The sequence below is a fragment of the Lampetra fluviatilis genome, chromosome 14 (genome assembly GCF_964198595.1).
Source record: "Lampetra fluviatilis chromosome 14, kcLamFluv1.1, whole genome shotgun sequence".
In the NCBI taxonomy this organism is placed as follows: Eukaryota; Metazoa; Chordata; class Hyperoartia; order Petromyzontiformes; family Petromyzontidae; genus Lampetra; species Lampetra fluviatilis.
Window position 1 is genome coordinate 1,756,941 of NC_136288.1, and position 16,481 is coordinate 1,773,421.

Here is a 16,481-nt window from a genome sequence, read left to right on the forward strand (position 1 = left end):
TGATTTCATTCTTATTTGACGCCCTTGTTAAACAAACTATGCAGTGCTGTAACGAGGTTGTGTTTGTCGCCGCGTGAACTCTGCCGTCGTCCCTGCTTAAAGCGAATCGTTATTTGGCGACGCAGCCGCTGCTTTTGCCCAGTGCGGCTCGCACAAGCCACGACGAACGAGCGCAACGAAATCAGAAATTAACACTTCCGTCGCATAAGCTGTGCATTTGAAAAAGAAGAAAGACGTGGCGCTGCAATGCATGCGCGCTCGCTTGTGTGATGCATATGCAGACCGGCATGACGCACAATGCGTGCGCATTTGTCACGACTTGGACGATGCTGCTGCTGCTGCCTGCTCCTCCACGGCACCGTGCCAGCGCAGACGTCACCCCCCCCCCCACTAACACCCATCAAAGACAAAGATCCCCCGTATAGCCTTAACATACTGTTGGGGCAAGTGCTGTTAGCGAGCACCTATGAAGGCCAGCAAGGCACACGAAAGGGGGTGGATGGCCAACATCCACGCCCGGCCGCCTTTGTTTCCCCAGTGGCGATGCTTACACATAGCACCAGGTACTCATTTGAGGCTGAGTCGACCTAGGGGAGGCCCAGAATCGGTTCAGATTATCGTCACCGGTGGTGGCCGTGAGCGGGAATCGAACCCGGGTCGCCAGGTTCGGAGCGCAGCGTAGCGCTCACCGCTGCACCACCGCTCCCCCCGCTACCACCCCCCACTACTACCCCCCACTACCACCCCTCACTACTACCCCCCCCACTACCACCACTCACTACCCCACCACTACCACTCCCCCACTATCCCACCACTACAACCCTCCGCTACCACCCCCCGCTACCACCCCCCCACTACCACCCCTCACATCCCCCCCGACTACCACCCCTCACTACTACCCCCCCACTACCACCCCCCCACGACCACCCCTCACATCCCCCCCCCTCCCACCCCCCACTACTACCCCCCACTACCACCCCCCACTACCATCCCCCACTACCACCCCCCACTACCATCCCCCACTACCACCCCCCACTACTACCCTTCACTACTACCCCTCACTACCACCCCCCACTACCAGCCCCCCATTACCCCACCACTACCACCCACCACGACCCCACCCCACAACCCCACCACTACAATTCTCCGCTACCCCCCCCCCACTAACACCCCCCAACCCCCCACTACCCCTCCCCCACGACCCCCCCCCCCCCAACTAACACCCCCCAACCCCCCACTACCCCTCCCCCACGACCCCACCCCCCGCCCATTCCTTCTTGCGCTCGCGCATTCCGCTGCATTTCAAAAGGCGGGCGAAGGGGGCGGAGACTCCGAGGAAGCCTCTCCGATTGGTCGCCCCCCGGGGTCCGAGGAAGCCGAGCCGCCTGATTGGTCGCCGCGTGTCCAAGGGAGGGGTTTAAAAGGAGCCGTCTTCGCCTCCACTCCTCACACGGCGGCCACCACCGCCTCCTCCTCATCAGCATCCTCCTCTTCGCTGCAGTCATCCGTCTGACGGCTGTCACCGCCTCGTGTTCGCTTTAGTCTCCGCTGCTTCTTCTCTCGCCTCTTCTCTCTCTCTACCGAGTTGCTCGCGTAGATTCGTTGCAAGTTTTGTTGGGCGGCGATAGACAGAGAGGGGTGGTGGTGCTTTGAGACGTGGTGAGGTAGCGGCGGGGTTTTTGTTGTTGTCGCGGAGAAAGGCGAAGAAGTTTAACGTGGGCGGAGCAGCAGCAGGGCGCTTCCGACAGCGTGGGGAAAGTTTCCTCTCGTTTTATTATTTTTGTTTTCGCCGCCGCTGCTGCTGCTGTGACTGCTCTGCACGGAGACGATGAAGAACAAGCAGCAGAAGAACGGTGAGTCGTGCTCGTCCGTGTCTCGGTGACGATGATGATGATGACGATAATATTCTTATCGGATGATGATGATGACCGTAACGTTGCCCCCCCCCCCGCGCGCTTTGTGTTGCTGCTGCTGCGTCGTGTGAACACGAAGAGGGAGGGGAGAGTGGCGTCAACGCGGCCCCCTCGTCTGTCTCGGCGGTCTCCTCCCTTCTCCCTCGTGTGTGTCCATGCCGCGCCGTCTCTCGCTCCTTCTCCCACGTGGAGGCGAGCTTCTTGCATCGGCTCGTGGTGGCGGGAATGTGGCGTCGATTGTCCTCTCGCGTTTCCCCTCTTCCCTCCTCCCCCACCGATTGCTGCTCCGCTTCTGACAGATGACGATGGCGAGACGGGCTGGGGGAGGCAGGGGGGTGGTTGTGTGTTTGGTTTTCTTTCGCAGACGACGGACGGACGAAAGCTTCTAATTTGAGACTGAACAAGGGGCGATTGTATGAATATAGTTCGTGGTGGGAAGCTACGAAGTTGTGGTCACTTGTTGGCGTGTGACATTGGCTCGGCCGAGTTCACCGCGGGTGTTTGTGAGGTTATTTTGCGTCGTAAGAACGTTGATTGTGGAGAGTAAACTACACTGATGATATCGCTTAAAAAAACTAAAATGTGCGTCGACCCACTGCTGGACGAGGTTCCGTGTTTCACGGCTGTTGTTTGACCATACTTCACCACGCTGGTCCGTGCGTGTTGGTGCGAAGGAATGACAAACCTGTTACAGACCAATTCAGACCTTACTGGTCACCCCCGTGCCCTTATAAATCTCAAGGTTCATCCGACAATTCCGTCACAAGGGAGAAACACAAATTGACAATTTCCGTTTTAGCCCGTATGGACCTAAAAACTTAATATTTCTGTGCAAGAATTCTGCTAGACCGTATGACACGGACGTGTACCGCACGTTTAACTCTCACACCGTACGTTGCCAACCAGCGCTAATCGGGAGGTGCTCGCTACCGTGATAATCTGAAGCGATGTAAACCCACCACCAGCTCCTTTGTACACGAACTCGATGTTTCATCACTCAAAACATCTCCGCGACGTGCGTCCTTCCACTCCTCTGGGGGCGTGTTTACCATTCCTGGGCTGTCACTCCACTCCCGTGTCGCTTCAAGTCTCGGGTGACAGTCGCCATCCTGTGTGCCCTGCCCCTAGGATTGGTGACTGCCTAGGAAACTAACTTCATTCCCTTTAACGCTCAATATGATTGCCCTTTAGTACCACGCGTGTCGTTCTCTTGAAATGTTTCTCGGAGTAATTCACAGCATGCATCACGCTTGCTGTGAAATTTGCCACGTTTTTTTTTACTATTTGCTTTGTCACTAAACAAAAAAAGCAGCTGCAGGAAATGAACACTGGTAGATCTGTGTATTTACATGTCACTGTCCTTGGCTCTTTAATGTTTAATCCAAGTATGGAAAACCCTTAATTTCTAATCTCTCAATTACTCTAAATGGTTCGGCGTGGGTAATTTAGCAATGTCCCCTCCGACTAAAAGTGTAAATATGGTCTGTGATAAGTCTCACTCATCAAGACCGATCTCTGTCTTACCCCCATATTAATTGTGTGGGATAATGCATTGATTCTGCAACTCGTAGAAACATTTTCTGATGGTAATGTGCTTATTCAATACTTTATCTCTGTGTTGTGTGTCGGGTGTTACGGTGTGTTTTTTCTTTGTGCTTCCTTGCTTGTCAATCGCCCACCATTATGTATCTTCTTGTCACTTGTTTTTCCTCCCCCATCGACAGTCGAGCCACCACCGGGCGACTTACTCTGATGCCCGTGGGGTGTGATTGCTTTTGTTGTAGGCGTGAGCTGCTGCTGCTGGTGCACTGGTTTGAGGTGCATATTGATATGAATGTGAGCCGTTTTGTACGTTTGAACTTGTTTGTTTAGCATACTCCTTGTTACTGTGTGTGGTTGTCTCATTCTCATGACATCTCGGCTACGCAGACTTCAGCCTGGGAATAGTATTGGGGCTGCGAGGTGGCCAGGAGTAGATGGTAGTTATTTGAGATGTATGTGTGGGTGGATTTTCTCCAAGTGGGCCAAACATCCCGATGCAATGAGGTTTTCCTGGGTATATCCCTGGAATTAATGCCACGCTGCATGTATCCCTACATGCATTCAATAGTTAAGCGTAGTCTTGTGATAGCGTTATTTGTCCAAAGAGTAATTGCATTTCGGCTAATACCTGGCAATACTTAAATGTAAATACTACAAAGTGAATGTAATTTTTTTTTATCATGCAATATTGCCAAATTACATTAATATACATTATTTAAAGAGCTCCTTCATAATCGGACCTGTCAACTGCATCCAAAGTGCATGTGAAGTCTTGTGACAGAGCCACCTGATGTACTGTTGTGCCTTGTGTCCATGAATTGTACGTTCAATTTTGGTTTCTCTCTAGTGCCAGCAAACTAACTTTGTCTGCTTTTCAGTTCGGTAATATGTGGCGCATCTTTATAACGTCATTCAGTTTTTTCCCTGTCTCTGTTTGGAACACTTTCAGCGCACTGAAAAGGACAGGTGCCATCGCAAGGTCAAATGTTAGTGGTGTTCATTTTCCCGTCCCGCTTCTTAACACCTTGTTGTTATAATGTGTTTTGAATCATTGCTTAATGTGCACGCTGCCTTGTATGTGTAAGCTTATGCATCCCCATCATTAACCAAATGAAGGAACTGTTAAAGTATTAAAACTCGAAATTCTATTTTAATCAACTGTTTGCTTTTGGTCGTCCTGTTAAGGTATTTAAGCTAAATATTGATATTATTGTTTAATGAAAGCTTCACAATCTTTCATAAAATGCGGCACTACCAGCTTGATCGTTGCTTGCCTTTCAAAAACCTTTATTGTGATTTAAAACTCGTCTTCGAAGCAAAAATCTTGACATTTATTTTTGGGTATTTCATCTGACCAAAACATCAACCTTTTGACAGATTTTCAGGAGTAGGTGTGCATTCAAGTAGTCTTGTGTGGGTGTGTTGGAATGCTTGCCTTGACTTATTTTACAGATTAACCGTGAACTCACCATTTTGCATATCTACACCTGAGTAAATGCTCATCACAGAATCGCACGTGTGCTTTTGCATGTTTGGCATCGCTTGCTGTTTTGACAGTTACGAGTATAATCTGACCCAAGCTGGGTTTCACCTAGGGCATAGCACGTGCGCTGTTTTCGGATGTTGATGTAAAGATTGCAGTTTTTTTATATTTATTTTCGATTTGTTTTGTATTGCAGAGGCGGCATGCCCAATGGATGAGGTCAAGGCCGAGGACAATCTGGGGGTCAGTGACGAGTCGGGCACGATCAAGCGCAAGCGTGGAAATCTGCCCAAGGAGGCGGTGAGCCTGATGCGCGAGTGGCTCTTGGCGCACCGCTTCAACGCCTACCCGTCGGATGTGGAGAAGATCATGATGATCCAGCGCACGCAGCTCACTTCGCTGCAGGTAAACATGCGGCCAACACCCGTGCATTCCGAGCTGTGTGTTCGGTGGAAGTGGTCGATGTCGTTCAGATGGTGTCGTGGTGGTGTACGCCTGCAGGTCCAGTCATTTAAAACGGTGGCGGGGATGTGGGGGGTTGATTAACGGATCGTACAGAAATTGTGACACGCCCAAGCACGCTGGGCTGCCAGGTTGCCAGGAATGGAATGTTGCCACTGTGGGGCACGGTGACGAGATGTTCACTACCTCACCCTGGTGCACATTATGTCGTGGGTTCAACCCTGACGCCTATATATTTGGTGTCTGCATGTTCTCCCCGTGGTCGCGTGGATTTTCTCCGGGTCCTCCGGTTTTTCCCTCCACATTTAGAATCAACATCACGAGTATTTGGCTGCTATAAATTTCCACATGAGAAGCCACTTTGTTGAGCTATCATTTGTGACCAGGTCTTTCTGAAAAATAGCTATATAGCTTAGTGGGCCTGACCTGGTCAAATTCAAAAAGTTTATTTTAGAATGTCAGTGCTGATGGAAGAGTTATCTCTTCCCACATGCCAAACGCTCATATACATGGAATTGACCAAAACTTCCTCATGCAGGGTATTAACTCGGTGAGCGATTCCTGGATAAATAATGTGCATCCTGGATAAATAAAGAGTATAGAAATGCAATTAAATATGTTAGTTAAGTCAACAAATTTAAGCGGCATTTATTTAGAACCAAAAATTATGAATGCTGCCTGCGTACCAATGTAAATTGCTAATAGATACGTTGTGACTTTCTTAACTGCCAAACATATCAATTAGATATAGTGCCAAAGATTTGGTTGAATATATGTATTTGTACAGTGTGAAAAGGTTACAAAAGCGTGTTGTAACTTTTAACAAGTCGTGGTACTTGTGATCTTATTATACATCTGGCTGATTCTGATCGATCTTACGTGATTTTGACTGAACTGATAGATGCATGATTTTCAAGCACTTGCATGTCATGGACATTGCAAGCTGTACACTCCAAAAACTATAACACATTTTTGTCCGTTCTCTCTTGAGAACCACTTAAATAAAATAAATGTGTAAATAATTTCACTCAAATTAAACACAATACCTTGCTCGTCTCGTCAAGGAGCATAAACCACCACGCAAACTTTGGTCATCCTCGCAACGACTTTGCTAAGCATCCAACAAATCTATATTGGAAACTAATTTCTTTAGAACTGCTTTCTGTGTTTTGGTTTGTCCTTCCCAAACACCCCCCCCCCATTTAGCACGGTTGGCTACATATGGTACGAAATAAATTCAACTTACAAGCATACAAAATGTTTGTAATTGTATCTATTTGTAGTTTAGCAGAATCGTACAAGTTTATCGTAGCTTTGAGTTCTTCCAGTTAGCTTGCAAGCAAGTCACAGTTGACAGAATGACTGCAACGTGCAGTGTCTTTTTGGCGCAGTGTACCACAATTACTTTTCATGCTTTCAAGAATCCCTGAATTCTTTAAAACAGGTTTAAACTCTTTATCAAGCAGCTGTTCTTTTGTTATTCTTAGTGTAATGAGATTTGAGGTAGGCAGAAGCTGGGCAGGGTGGGTGGAATTTGGCGGCAAGGGGCGGATAAACACGATTTTAACTTTGGGCATTCTCAAGCGAGTGTTTGAAAGATTCAGTGTCTAAGTTTGGGTACGTGTTTTAAGTGCTAAGAAACAGGAAAGAATACAGGAATCGCATTAAACCACGACATGGGGGGTAGCTTTGAAGTGAAACAATTAAAACCACACATACTGACCAAACACTTTCCGTGTATGACTACAGCACGGTACTTGTCATTTTTGAAAGCTGCATCGCATTGAGACGTGCTTAGCTTGAAGAGAGGTGAGTGTAACGTTTCAAATTGTAACTGTTGAATCAAGTGCTAGCATTCATCTGGTGATCGATTCTCAGTGGTGTTCAAAAAAGTAATTGATAGTTAACGTACTGTAATTAGGTAAAACCCAGCAATTGCGGTATGGAGATTTGTTTGAATTAAGTGCAGGAAGGGACATGATGTTGTATCTTTTGACTCCAGGCATAGCAGATGGAAAAACCCCCATTGACCTGAACACAAACGACCACAATCAATTAAGCCAGGTTGACATGTAAGAGTGCATGGGTTGAGGGCACGGAGAAATGGGGTGTCTTCCAGTGTAACCGAATACTAAACAATCACTTTATTATGTGTTTAGAATTTAGGGATTTTGTTAAGTAGCAAGAGACCAATCACTGAAATCCCTAGATAGTGCTTATGTTTTGGCATGATTGTTTATATATATTAGTTGCATTTACAAAAGGAGCAGCCACATTTTTAGAACGTGTTTGTTTACATACGTAACGTGGTGGCTGCAGTTAGAAGGTTAAATAAACATGCCGTAACGTTATCTGGACAGCGCTGCTGCTCGCTTACCAGTCCACAAGTCCATGACGACATCAATATTGCATCCCGGTGTATGCCCAGCAGTAGTTAACATCTGGAAAAGCTCTCGGCCCTCAATGTGGCAAGAGATAGAATTGCCATGCGTTACACAAGACGGCGGTGACAGCTTTGATGGGAGCCCTGCTCTGGCCAGCGGCCAGCAGTTCCTAGAATGTCGACCAACATTCTAGTCCAGATATGTCTAGACGTCGTGTCTGTGGGAGGGGCACTTGTCTGTAAAGTAAATGCATTGGTTTCAGGGGATGTGCCATCTATAAAAATGGTTTGAGACAGTGGTAGTGGTAAGACTTTTTTTAATTAAACGTTTACAGTGAAAACAAAGGCCATGTTGGTGACTAGAGGGTCGTTTTTTTACCTGTTTTTGATATTAAAAAAACAATGATCCTTCGTAATTTTTCAGATACAAATAATCAATGCAAGCAAAACATTGTCTTATTTTTCAACATTCATGATTTCTGCAAAAAAACTATTATTTTGCATATTTTCTCATGTCACAACTTAATTGTGGAGGGTTTTAGTAAAACAATACATTGTACCTGCACAATCTAATCAAATGGTAATTAATTATGAATCCTATTGGTCATGAAAACCTACTTGTGAAATTCATATCTCCCTCCCCATTATCTCATCGGCCACACGTTTATAGTGATTCCTGTGCACAAGTAAGCATGGCACCGTGGGTGGTTCTGGTGACAGTTAAGGGGCAGAGGAGATTGTGTAGGCAGGAGGGGACCACGCTGTTTGGTGTTGTGAACACGACGGCTTGCACACAAAAAAAACCACTGCCAAGCAGTGCTGCTTTGCTTGTGGGTTTACTGTCTGTGAGCTGTGGGATTCTAGGACTCGCATGCACACTGCTGGACAGATGAGGCTTTTGTCACCATTTATAGCAAAGCACGGTTGGCTACGTACGATACGAAATAAGTTCAACATCCATAAATACTTCCAATGCAGTACAGTAGTTGTAAATGTTTTCATATTTTCTATGACCTGCAACTTAACCACAGTGTCACATGTTAAAAGCTTTCACTTCCATAAACGGCATTCGTTTTTTCTGTTGCACATACTGACCTGATATTCACCAGAGATAGATGTAGGTCGTTTAAGATATTGGCCAGCACAAGATCTCCGTGAAAAATGTATCTGTCGTTGTTGCAGAAAATGCTATTTAATTAATGCTACTTATGAGGAGTGCCAGTTTGCAAGGAAATTGGACTTGTCCAAATACCTTGCAGTAGCATCTGGTGATGGCCAGGAGTGTTTAGTCTTTTTCTCGGTGTGCTTTCCTCTCGGCTTTACCAATCAGACATGCCCGTTCTCGATTAATGATTAACGTGCAATTCAATGTTCAAATAAAGCACACTTTGTTGGTGCGTGGAGGTCAAACGTTCTCAAGTAAAAACATGTTCATTCATAACCATTGAGCAGTATCTTCCCCTACACGTGTTAGCGAGTGTGTGGTGGTAATTGTGACGGGTCGCATCGCAGAGGTATTGTTTTGAGTGACCAAATGGACTATTACAGTATTTAGTTCGACAAACAGTAATGGGTAGGACACTTAAAATTAATAGTTTATTTTGAAAACACATCGATCCTTTTTTCTCCTGAAATGGCATAGTGTTCATTCTGTTTCTGCATGACTACATCGCAGTCAACTCCCACGTGTCTTTGCTTAGTAACAAAACCTCTGTCCCTGCAACTCGGAAACAGGAAGCGCGAATCTGGCATTGTTTGAGAAAGTTGTACATAAACCGATGTTGGTTAATGATTTTTAACCAGCCATTGATAAAAAGTTTTGCAAACTAAATTTTCATATTCCAAATACAAATGTAAAGACTTGTAAAACAATTACGCAATTCCAAAAAAAACGCTAAATGAATGTAAATTGTATGTAATTAACGAAGTTTTCCTTTTAATTTCTTTACAGGTTTGCAACTGGTTCATAAATGCTCGTCGTAGGGTGCTGCCCGATGTTTTGCGCATGGAAGGTGAAGACCCGGCAGATTACGTGGTGTCCCGAAAATCGTCCGCTAGGACCACTGCACGGCAGTTGGCGCTTCGCTGGAACAGCCATGCTGCCGCAGGTATGTCCAACGGGCTGCCCTTCACTATGGAGCACCCCACGTTTGCACTGCCACTGATCAACCGCGAAGTGACGGTGGCTGCCGTCAGGCCGTCCAACAGCAGGGTGCTGCGCCCCTCCGTGATCCAGCACACCACCTCACCGCTGCCTGTGCGTTCCCCACCCAGTTTTATGGCTGACCTTCCCCACAACCGGCTGGTCAACTACCTCTTTGACGCTGTCATCTCCGAGCGCCAGTACTTGAAGGATAACGGCGGCTCTGTCAGCCCAAACTATAACAATGCGACCGCTTACGCAAACATCTGCGACAGTGGCAGCAACAGCAGCAGCGGGATTAGCAGCACAAGCAGCACCCCAATTACTTTCCAAGATTTTCCGTTGGACTACAGCTCTCCGAAATTTAAGGTGTTTCACCCTTATGACACCGAGACATACCAAACCATTTTCCACAACAGCGCTTCACCTGTAAGTCCAGCGGATATGCCTGCAGGTCCACCGGACTTTGCCAACCTCTGTATGCTTGCTGATGTAGCTGTGGAGCAGGCTATGTACCTTGGAAAGTGTTCCAAGTTTTAGGCACATGCATTGCCGACCTACTGGTGAAGTGTGGCAGCTTTTCATTGGTCTCATGCAGGTTGGGATTTGTTCCCCTTGGATCAGACCAACAGCACTTCATCCAATGGTTAATGGCAAGGGGATTTAAAAAAAAATTGATCGTCAACAATACATGACCACCGATAGGTGCGATCTTTAGTTTTTTTACTCTTAATTGTTTCCATTTACAGCGACTGAACAAATCAAAGGTTTAAACAATGCAAAGCTTCGTGCTAAATTTTACAATGATACAGCCACCTTGTGAACATCTTTCTGTTCAACAAAACCCCCAAAAATGCTTTTGACATTCCTGTGCACTATTAGGTGTATACCACTACACATCTATTTTATTAACGAGTTGCACAAAACAAAGCATATAGACAATATTCTTACAATACAGATTATGCATTGCATGGTATTGAAACTGGTGTTTTTGAGGCACATGGTCCAGATAAATGCAAGCTTGTCAGATGTTTGTTTTCATTTAGTTTCAAGTGCAGTGGAGTTTTTTTTCTCACGTGCAAAGTGTGCCTCTAGATCGGTTGGTTAGTTATAACCGGAATAGAAGTATTATCGTATGCAACGCTCTGTGCATTTTAACTTTAATGTCTAAATAGTTTGTTAGTTTTAGGCGTAGAAGTTTTTCATAGTTTAAGTTGTCGTCGGCCTAAAGTGCATTTCTTGAGTATTTTTTGCATGGTTTCTTAATTTTAAGGTAGTTGAGCAAAACAAAAAAAACTGTGAGCATGGCAGCCTTTAGTAAATTTATAAAAGAAAATTGGTCTTCTCAAATCTCACGTGTGGCACGGTTGTGAACACGGTTTGTAGGTTGGGAGTTTTAATAAATAGGTCCAAAAGTAACCCCCTCTTTCTTTTATAATGTATAAATGCTGCCATTTCTCTCGCATAAAAAAAAAATTTTGCAATGTAACTTTAACTTTTTTTTATACTGAATTGTGATGCTGCATATTGTTAAGTATTTGTATATTTAGTTTTTTTGTTTAAATACCGTTGTAGTCACTTTGCGTTCCAGTGGCTCTGTTTTCATCGGGGTGATGACGTTACACATTGATGCTGACTTATGGATCATGAGCTTAAAATATTTGATTTTGAGCAAAAACGTAAAAATTTAAGTAATTAAAATGCTTGGGATGATACTTTGAGGTTAATTTTAACATTTAAGTCAATATTTAAATGTTCAGACACAATCTGTCACTCTTGGGTCGACAGACACCTTTTTTAAATCTTGGTATTCAAGCACCTTGATTTAGTTATGCATGGTCCAATACAATGGTCCTCTTAACGTTTGGGTCATTTCCACACTGTATTGTTTTCAAATCGACATGCCCACTTGGAAACCTGTCACCTACCTTGTGCAAGACTCGTTGCGCAAATCAGATTAGTGTTGCAATAACTTAAACTTTCAATCTGCTCCACGGTGAAACTGGCAAACTTTCTGGATGTACTTTACACTAATCATAACGGTACTTGTATTGCACTGCACAGTGGAAACCAAAAAATGATGAGGGTTTTTTGTGTTAATGTTGCTTACTTGGGCAGTTTTTTTTCTTGTCATTTGATAAATACTGCGTAACAGTTGTACTGTATTTATATTTAAAAGTAAAGTAATATTTGTTTTTTGCATATCTTTTTGACCATTTATGAAATAACCCATCCTCCGAGTGTCATTAACCTTTTTTTGTAAAGTGTATTAAGGTTATCTTTTTAATGTGCACATTTGGGCCAAGCTACATTTTCTGCTAAGCCGTAAACATTTAATTTATTTTTTGACATTACTTTTTCATAGCGGACTTTGAATGTGCCCATTTTAAGTAGATGATGTTGTCTGGCCAGCATGTTCATATAATACACTGCATTACATAATTTGAGTCTTCATGGGTAGCATATACATATATGCATCATTATATACTTGTTATGTATGCAGTGACGCCTCGTGAAGTGATCCTATAAATGTTAATGTGTAGCTTTTTCAATCTGATATAGCGGTTGACTATACTTGACGGTTGCTTGTTTTTAGGTTAGTTTTTGTTAGTTATTTAGATTAGTTTCTGAGTTTAAATTAAAAGGGAGTGTTTTTCCAGGGGTAAGTGTTTTAAGTTGATGGTTTTTTTTAAATAAACTACCTCGCTGTCGTGGTTTATTTTTTTCTGTTTAATGGGCGATGAATGTTTCCATGGGTAAATGATGAAGAATGGTGAGCACCTGTGTGCAAACATTAAAATGTATGGGTCTCATGGAAATGCAATAGTTTGACGTTTAAGAAGTAGACTTAAAAGCAAACCTGCTGGAAATGTATGGAAATTGCTGTGTTTTCCTTTTTAATTCAGAACTTGAATTTATTATTTCGTGTTGAAGTTTCACTGCATTATGCAATTGTCATTGTCTCCGTTGTTAAATTAACGGTAAACAGAAGCAAGCTTGCGTATGCTGCAATAGGTGGAAATTAGGTAAAACAATTCCTTGATTTTCATTCTGTGGTTATAAATGATGAACACCTGTTTAATTTTCATCAGTGATAGACATTCAGGTGTTTGACCATTTTTTCGGGATATCATGTTAGAAATGTGAGTAATGTAAGAAGACTAAATGGAGCAGAGTGCCTTACTTTTATGCAAACATAAAAGAATTTGCCAATCTACAACAATGTGAATGTGTGTTCAGCCTAAACACTACCAATTGATCAAATTCAGTTTGTTAATAGTGTTTGTGGTGTCGGTTTGATATGCCCCAATGTAGCCTTAAATGTTAAATTCGTTCAGTACTGTGTGCACATGATTGCCATCCGAAAGCTTATCACGTGTGCTGGATGTACTTAATTACATGCATGTTACATCCTATTCTGTGCATATGGTTTGGACATTTTAATGTTGTTTATAACAAGTCACCTTGTCCCCATACTTAATAACCATTGTGGCCTTTAATAGTATGTGTGTGCGTGTATAAATCCAGTACCAGTATAGATGAAGCACAACACTGGGAAGACTGTGAAGACTGATTTAGTTGGCTGGATGTGACAACTCATTGAGCTGTGCAATAACTGCCTTCAGGTTGCAAGGGTTTATAATGCTTTTCTACATTTTTTTTCTACTGTAATGGAAGCTTTCCTTCCAATTGTTTGTAAACTGTGATTTTTAAAAATGAGAATTATCATTGCTGTATTTTTACGTTCAATAAAAGTTTCAAAACGATAAAGAGTCTGTTTTCGATGATTGGTTGAACAATGTGATTTTGTGCCGTGGTATCCACCTTTCAATAACAGACACTATTCACATTAAATCACGTATCTTTGACCAATAATGACATTAATTGTCTAAGTGATATCTGAACTGACCATGTAAATATGTTCGCGGAAGGCCAATGACTATCACAGCATAGGGTGGCCCTCGCTCTGTTATGGATTGACAAGGCGTTGTAAATGATCATTAGCATGTGCTTTATCGATGTATTCGAAGTTACGTAGGCTCACCACAAAGCACACTCCCTCACGTTAGTATTCATAATTGGGGGCAATGATTTTTTTTTGAGAGCGGCATTTTTTTTACTATATAACTTACTAAGCTCAAATGTGAAAGTAAATATCGTGTAAAGTAGCTACTTGAGTTAAATGGCCGACGTGTTTATTATGAAACCTTTTGCACTTTAGTTGCCTTTACTGCCTTCAGTTTCCACACTTGTCTGCAGCAGTCAAATAGTGCAACGTGTGATTGTCAACCGGCTCTGTAAAGAAGGGGGGACGTGAGACTTATTTTCCCATTGCCGCTGTAGATGAGCGACACCAGCTCGCCGCTTTGTTGCATGGGGGGGGGGGAGTCACATGACCGAAACGTTCTCGCAAAACATTCAGCAGCACCTGCAAGGTGAAGTGACATTTTTATTGACCTGACGCTGGACTGTGACCTGCCAGACGTATATCCCATTAAACTCTTGAAGCTGCTCACTCAGACAGGCTCCAGTCGCAGCTGGGTGCTGTTTCTGTTTGCTCATAGTTATCATGGATCCTTGCTTTTGTTTTGTTCCGTGCTCTGCACGTGTCTTAGGGAACTTTTCATAGCTCACGTCTGGGTAATTTTCTATCGTGAGGCACAAATAATTATCTTTGATTTTACAGTTCACTTTTTTCTTTTTAAAACGACACAAGTTGCTTTTGTGATTCGTGGGAAATTGGTGTTCGGTTGAGGAAGTTAAAAACCGCAAATCTGAGTTGTTGATCAAGTAGGTTTATAAATACAGCTGCACACAACTCATGTCAGATTCCATCAAATGTATTTGCATAAATGTGAGGAATTAACAGGCTGCGCATTCGCATACATTTAGCATAAACTATTAAAAACTTAACTTTTTTTTATGTTATCAGGTCGGGGCCACTGAGCGATTTTGCTCTTTTTCAGCAGTGACCGGGCCACGAATCTCTTGGGTGGCTTGTGCGAAAATGTATCGCAGCCAAATACTCCAAACGCATGTTTCTAAATGTGGAGGGGAAAACCCGGGGACCCGGAGACAAATCCACGCGGCCACGGGGAGAGAGACACGCAAACTCCAAAATACACCGCAGTAGGCGTCAGGGTCGGGATCGACCCCACGACCTCCTGTAGACCAGGCGAGGTAGTCAACATTTTGCCACCGTGGCGCCAAGTATCACGGTCCATACTCTTAGGTTTTTTCGGTAAAGTCACGTAGGTAATAAAAATAAATAATAAAATAATAGAATAAATCACGACGTTTCGGGCGCAACACAAGCGTCCGTCATCAGGTGGGACAACCACAGCAAGAAGCAATTGCTGAAGTTACCGAAAAAACCTAAGAGTATGAATCCTTGCAGTCACGAAAGCTTCAAATCTACAATATCACGGTCCAGTTAAAGGTGCGGTTTCCCTGTCAAAATACAGCGATGTGATTGAAAGTAACAACATTATTTTATATTTTAACGTTAAATTCGGAACTTTCCCTTCTGTTTTCATGCGGTTCCCTTTAACCTGCGCAAAAGCCATATAATGTGTGTCCTGTCACTCGGCATTGATACATGTACAGTGCTGTCACTCGCCCCTTTTTGTCACGTTCACGATGACGAATGAAGCCTCGGGGCTCATTCTCTCCTGAAGCAGGTAACTACATCACTCATTACCACAACATGACTCGCAAAAGTGCCGGGTGAAGAGTCCCACATTCACGGGGTGAGTTTTCCGATGCCCTCCCTGGCAGTCCGTCAGCTGCTGCGGCATTGCAGGTGCTGTCAATCGCCAACTCATTGCTGATTGTCTGCTAATAAATGAACTGAACTGCTGAGCTTATCCACTGGACCGGGTTTTTAACGCAGCGCATGTCGCCTCGTGGAATGCGGGACGAGTTAAAATCCACAGCCGGGCTGATTCACCGCCGCATGGACTCGCTCAGAACGAGGGATGCACAGACACAAGTTGTTGTTGACGCCCCGGTCATTGATTCGTACGGGAAGGCAAGAACTGCCGCTTATAAAAGACGATGTTTTGATATTCTAAACCTGATTCTGTGTGCACATTCGCAGTTCTAAGTTGGCGAAGTGTAATATGTCTCGGTGCGTTATAACCCTTGTACCCTTCGACTTTAATTCTTGCAGACTGGCAGCTGCCACAAACCTGAAGGGCATGGGTGGTGGGACTCCGTGTTCAAAGGTCTGGCTCTATTCGTGTATAGTTAACCACAGGAGGAAGCCATCGACTCGTGTGTCAAGACCGGCATCCTCCCCCAACCCACCCTGCTGTTCCCTCCGCATTAGACGTGCTGGTCCTTGTGTATTTATGGGATCATAGAGCCTCCTGCTGGCTGTGAATAAACACTGTTATGGAGTTTCACAATGCACAAGCAGACGGATAACACGCTCCCTTCCCAGCTATATATTTGTCTCCACGTCAACAAGTGCCGTGTCTTGTTTCTTTTGCACATCCCATCAGACATACGTCCTGCTTGGGAGTGCATCATTTGAGCAGCATTGCTTCAACA

General features: G+C 44.2%; 1 protein-coding gene across 1 annotated transcript; it reads left to right on the top strand.

Moving 5' to 3' along the window:
- Window positions 1-1,452: 1,452 nt before the first annotated feature.
- On the top strand, window positions 1,453-13,691 carry LOC144935792 (uncharacterized). The gene is made up of 3 exons (XM_078862541.1): window positions 1,453-1,853; window positions 5,135-5,343; window positions 9,735-13,691. The coding sequence occupies exons 1-3, from the start codon at window positions 1,829-1,831 to the stop codon at window positions 10,464-10,466; spliced, it is 966 nt and encodes a 321-aa protein (XP_078718667.1). The 5' UTR covers window positions 1,453-1,828; the 3' UTR covers window positions 10,467-13,691.
- Window positions 13,692-16,481: the final 2,790 nt, after the last annotated feature.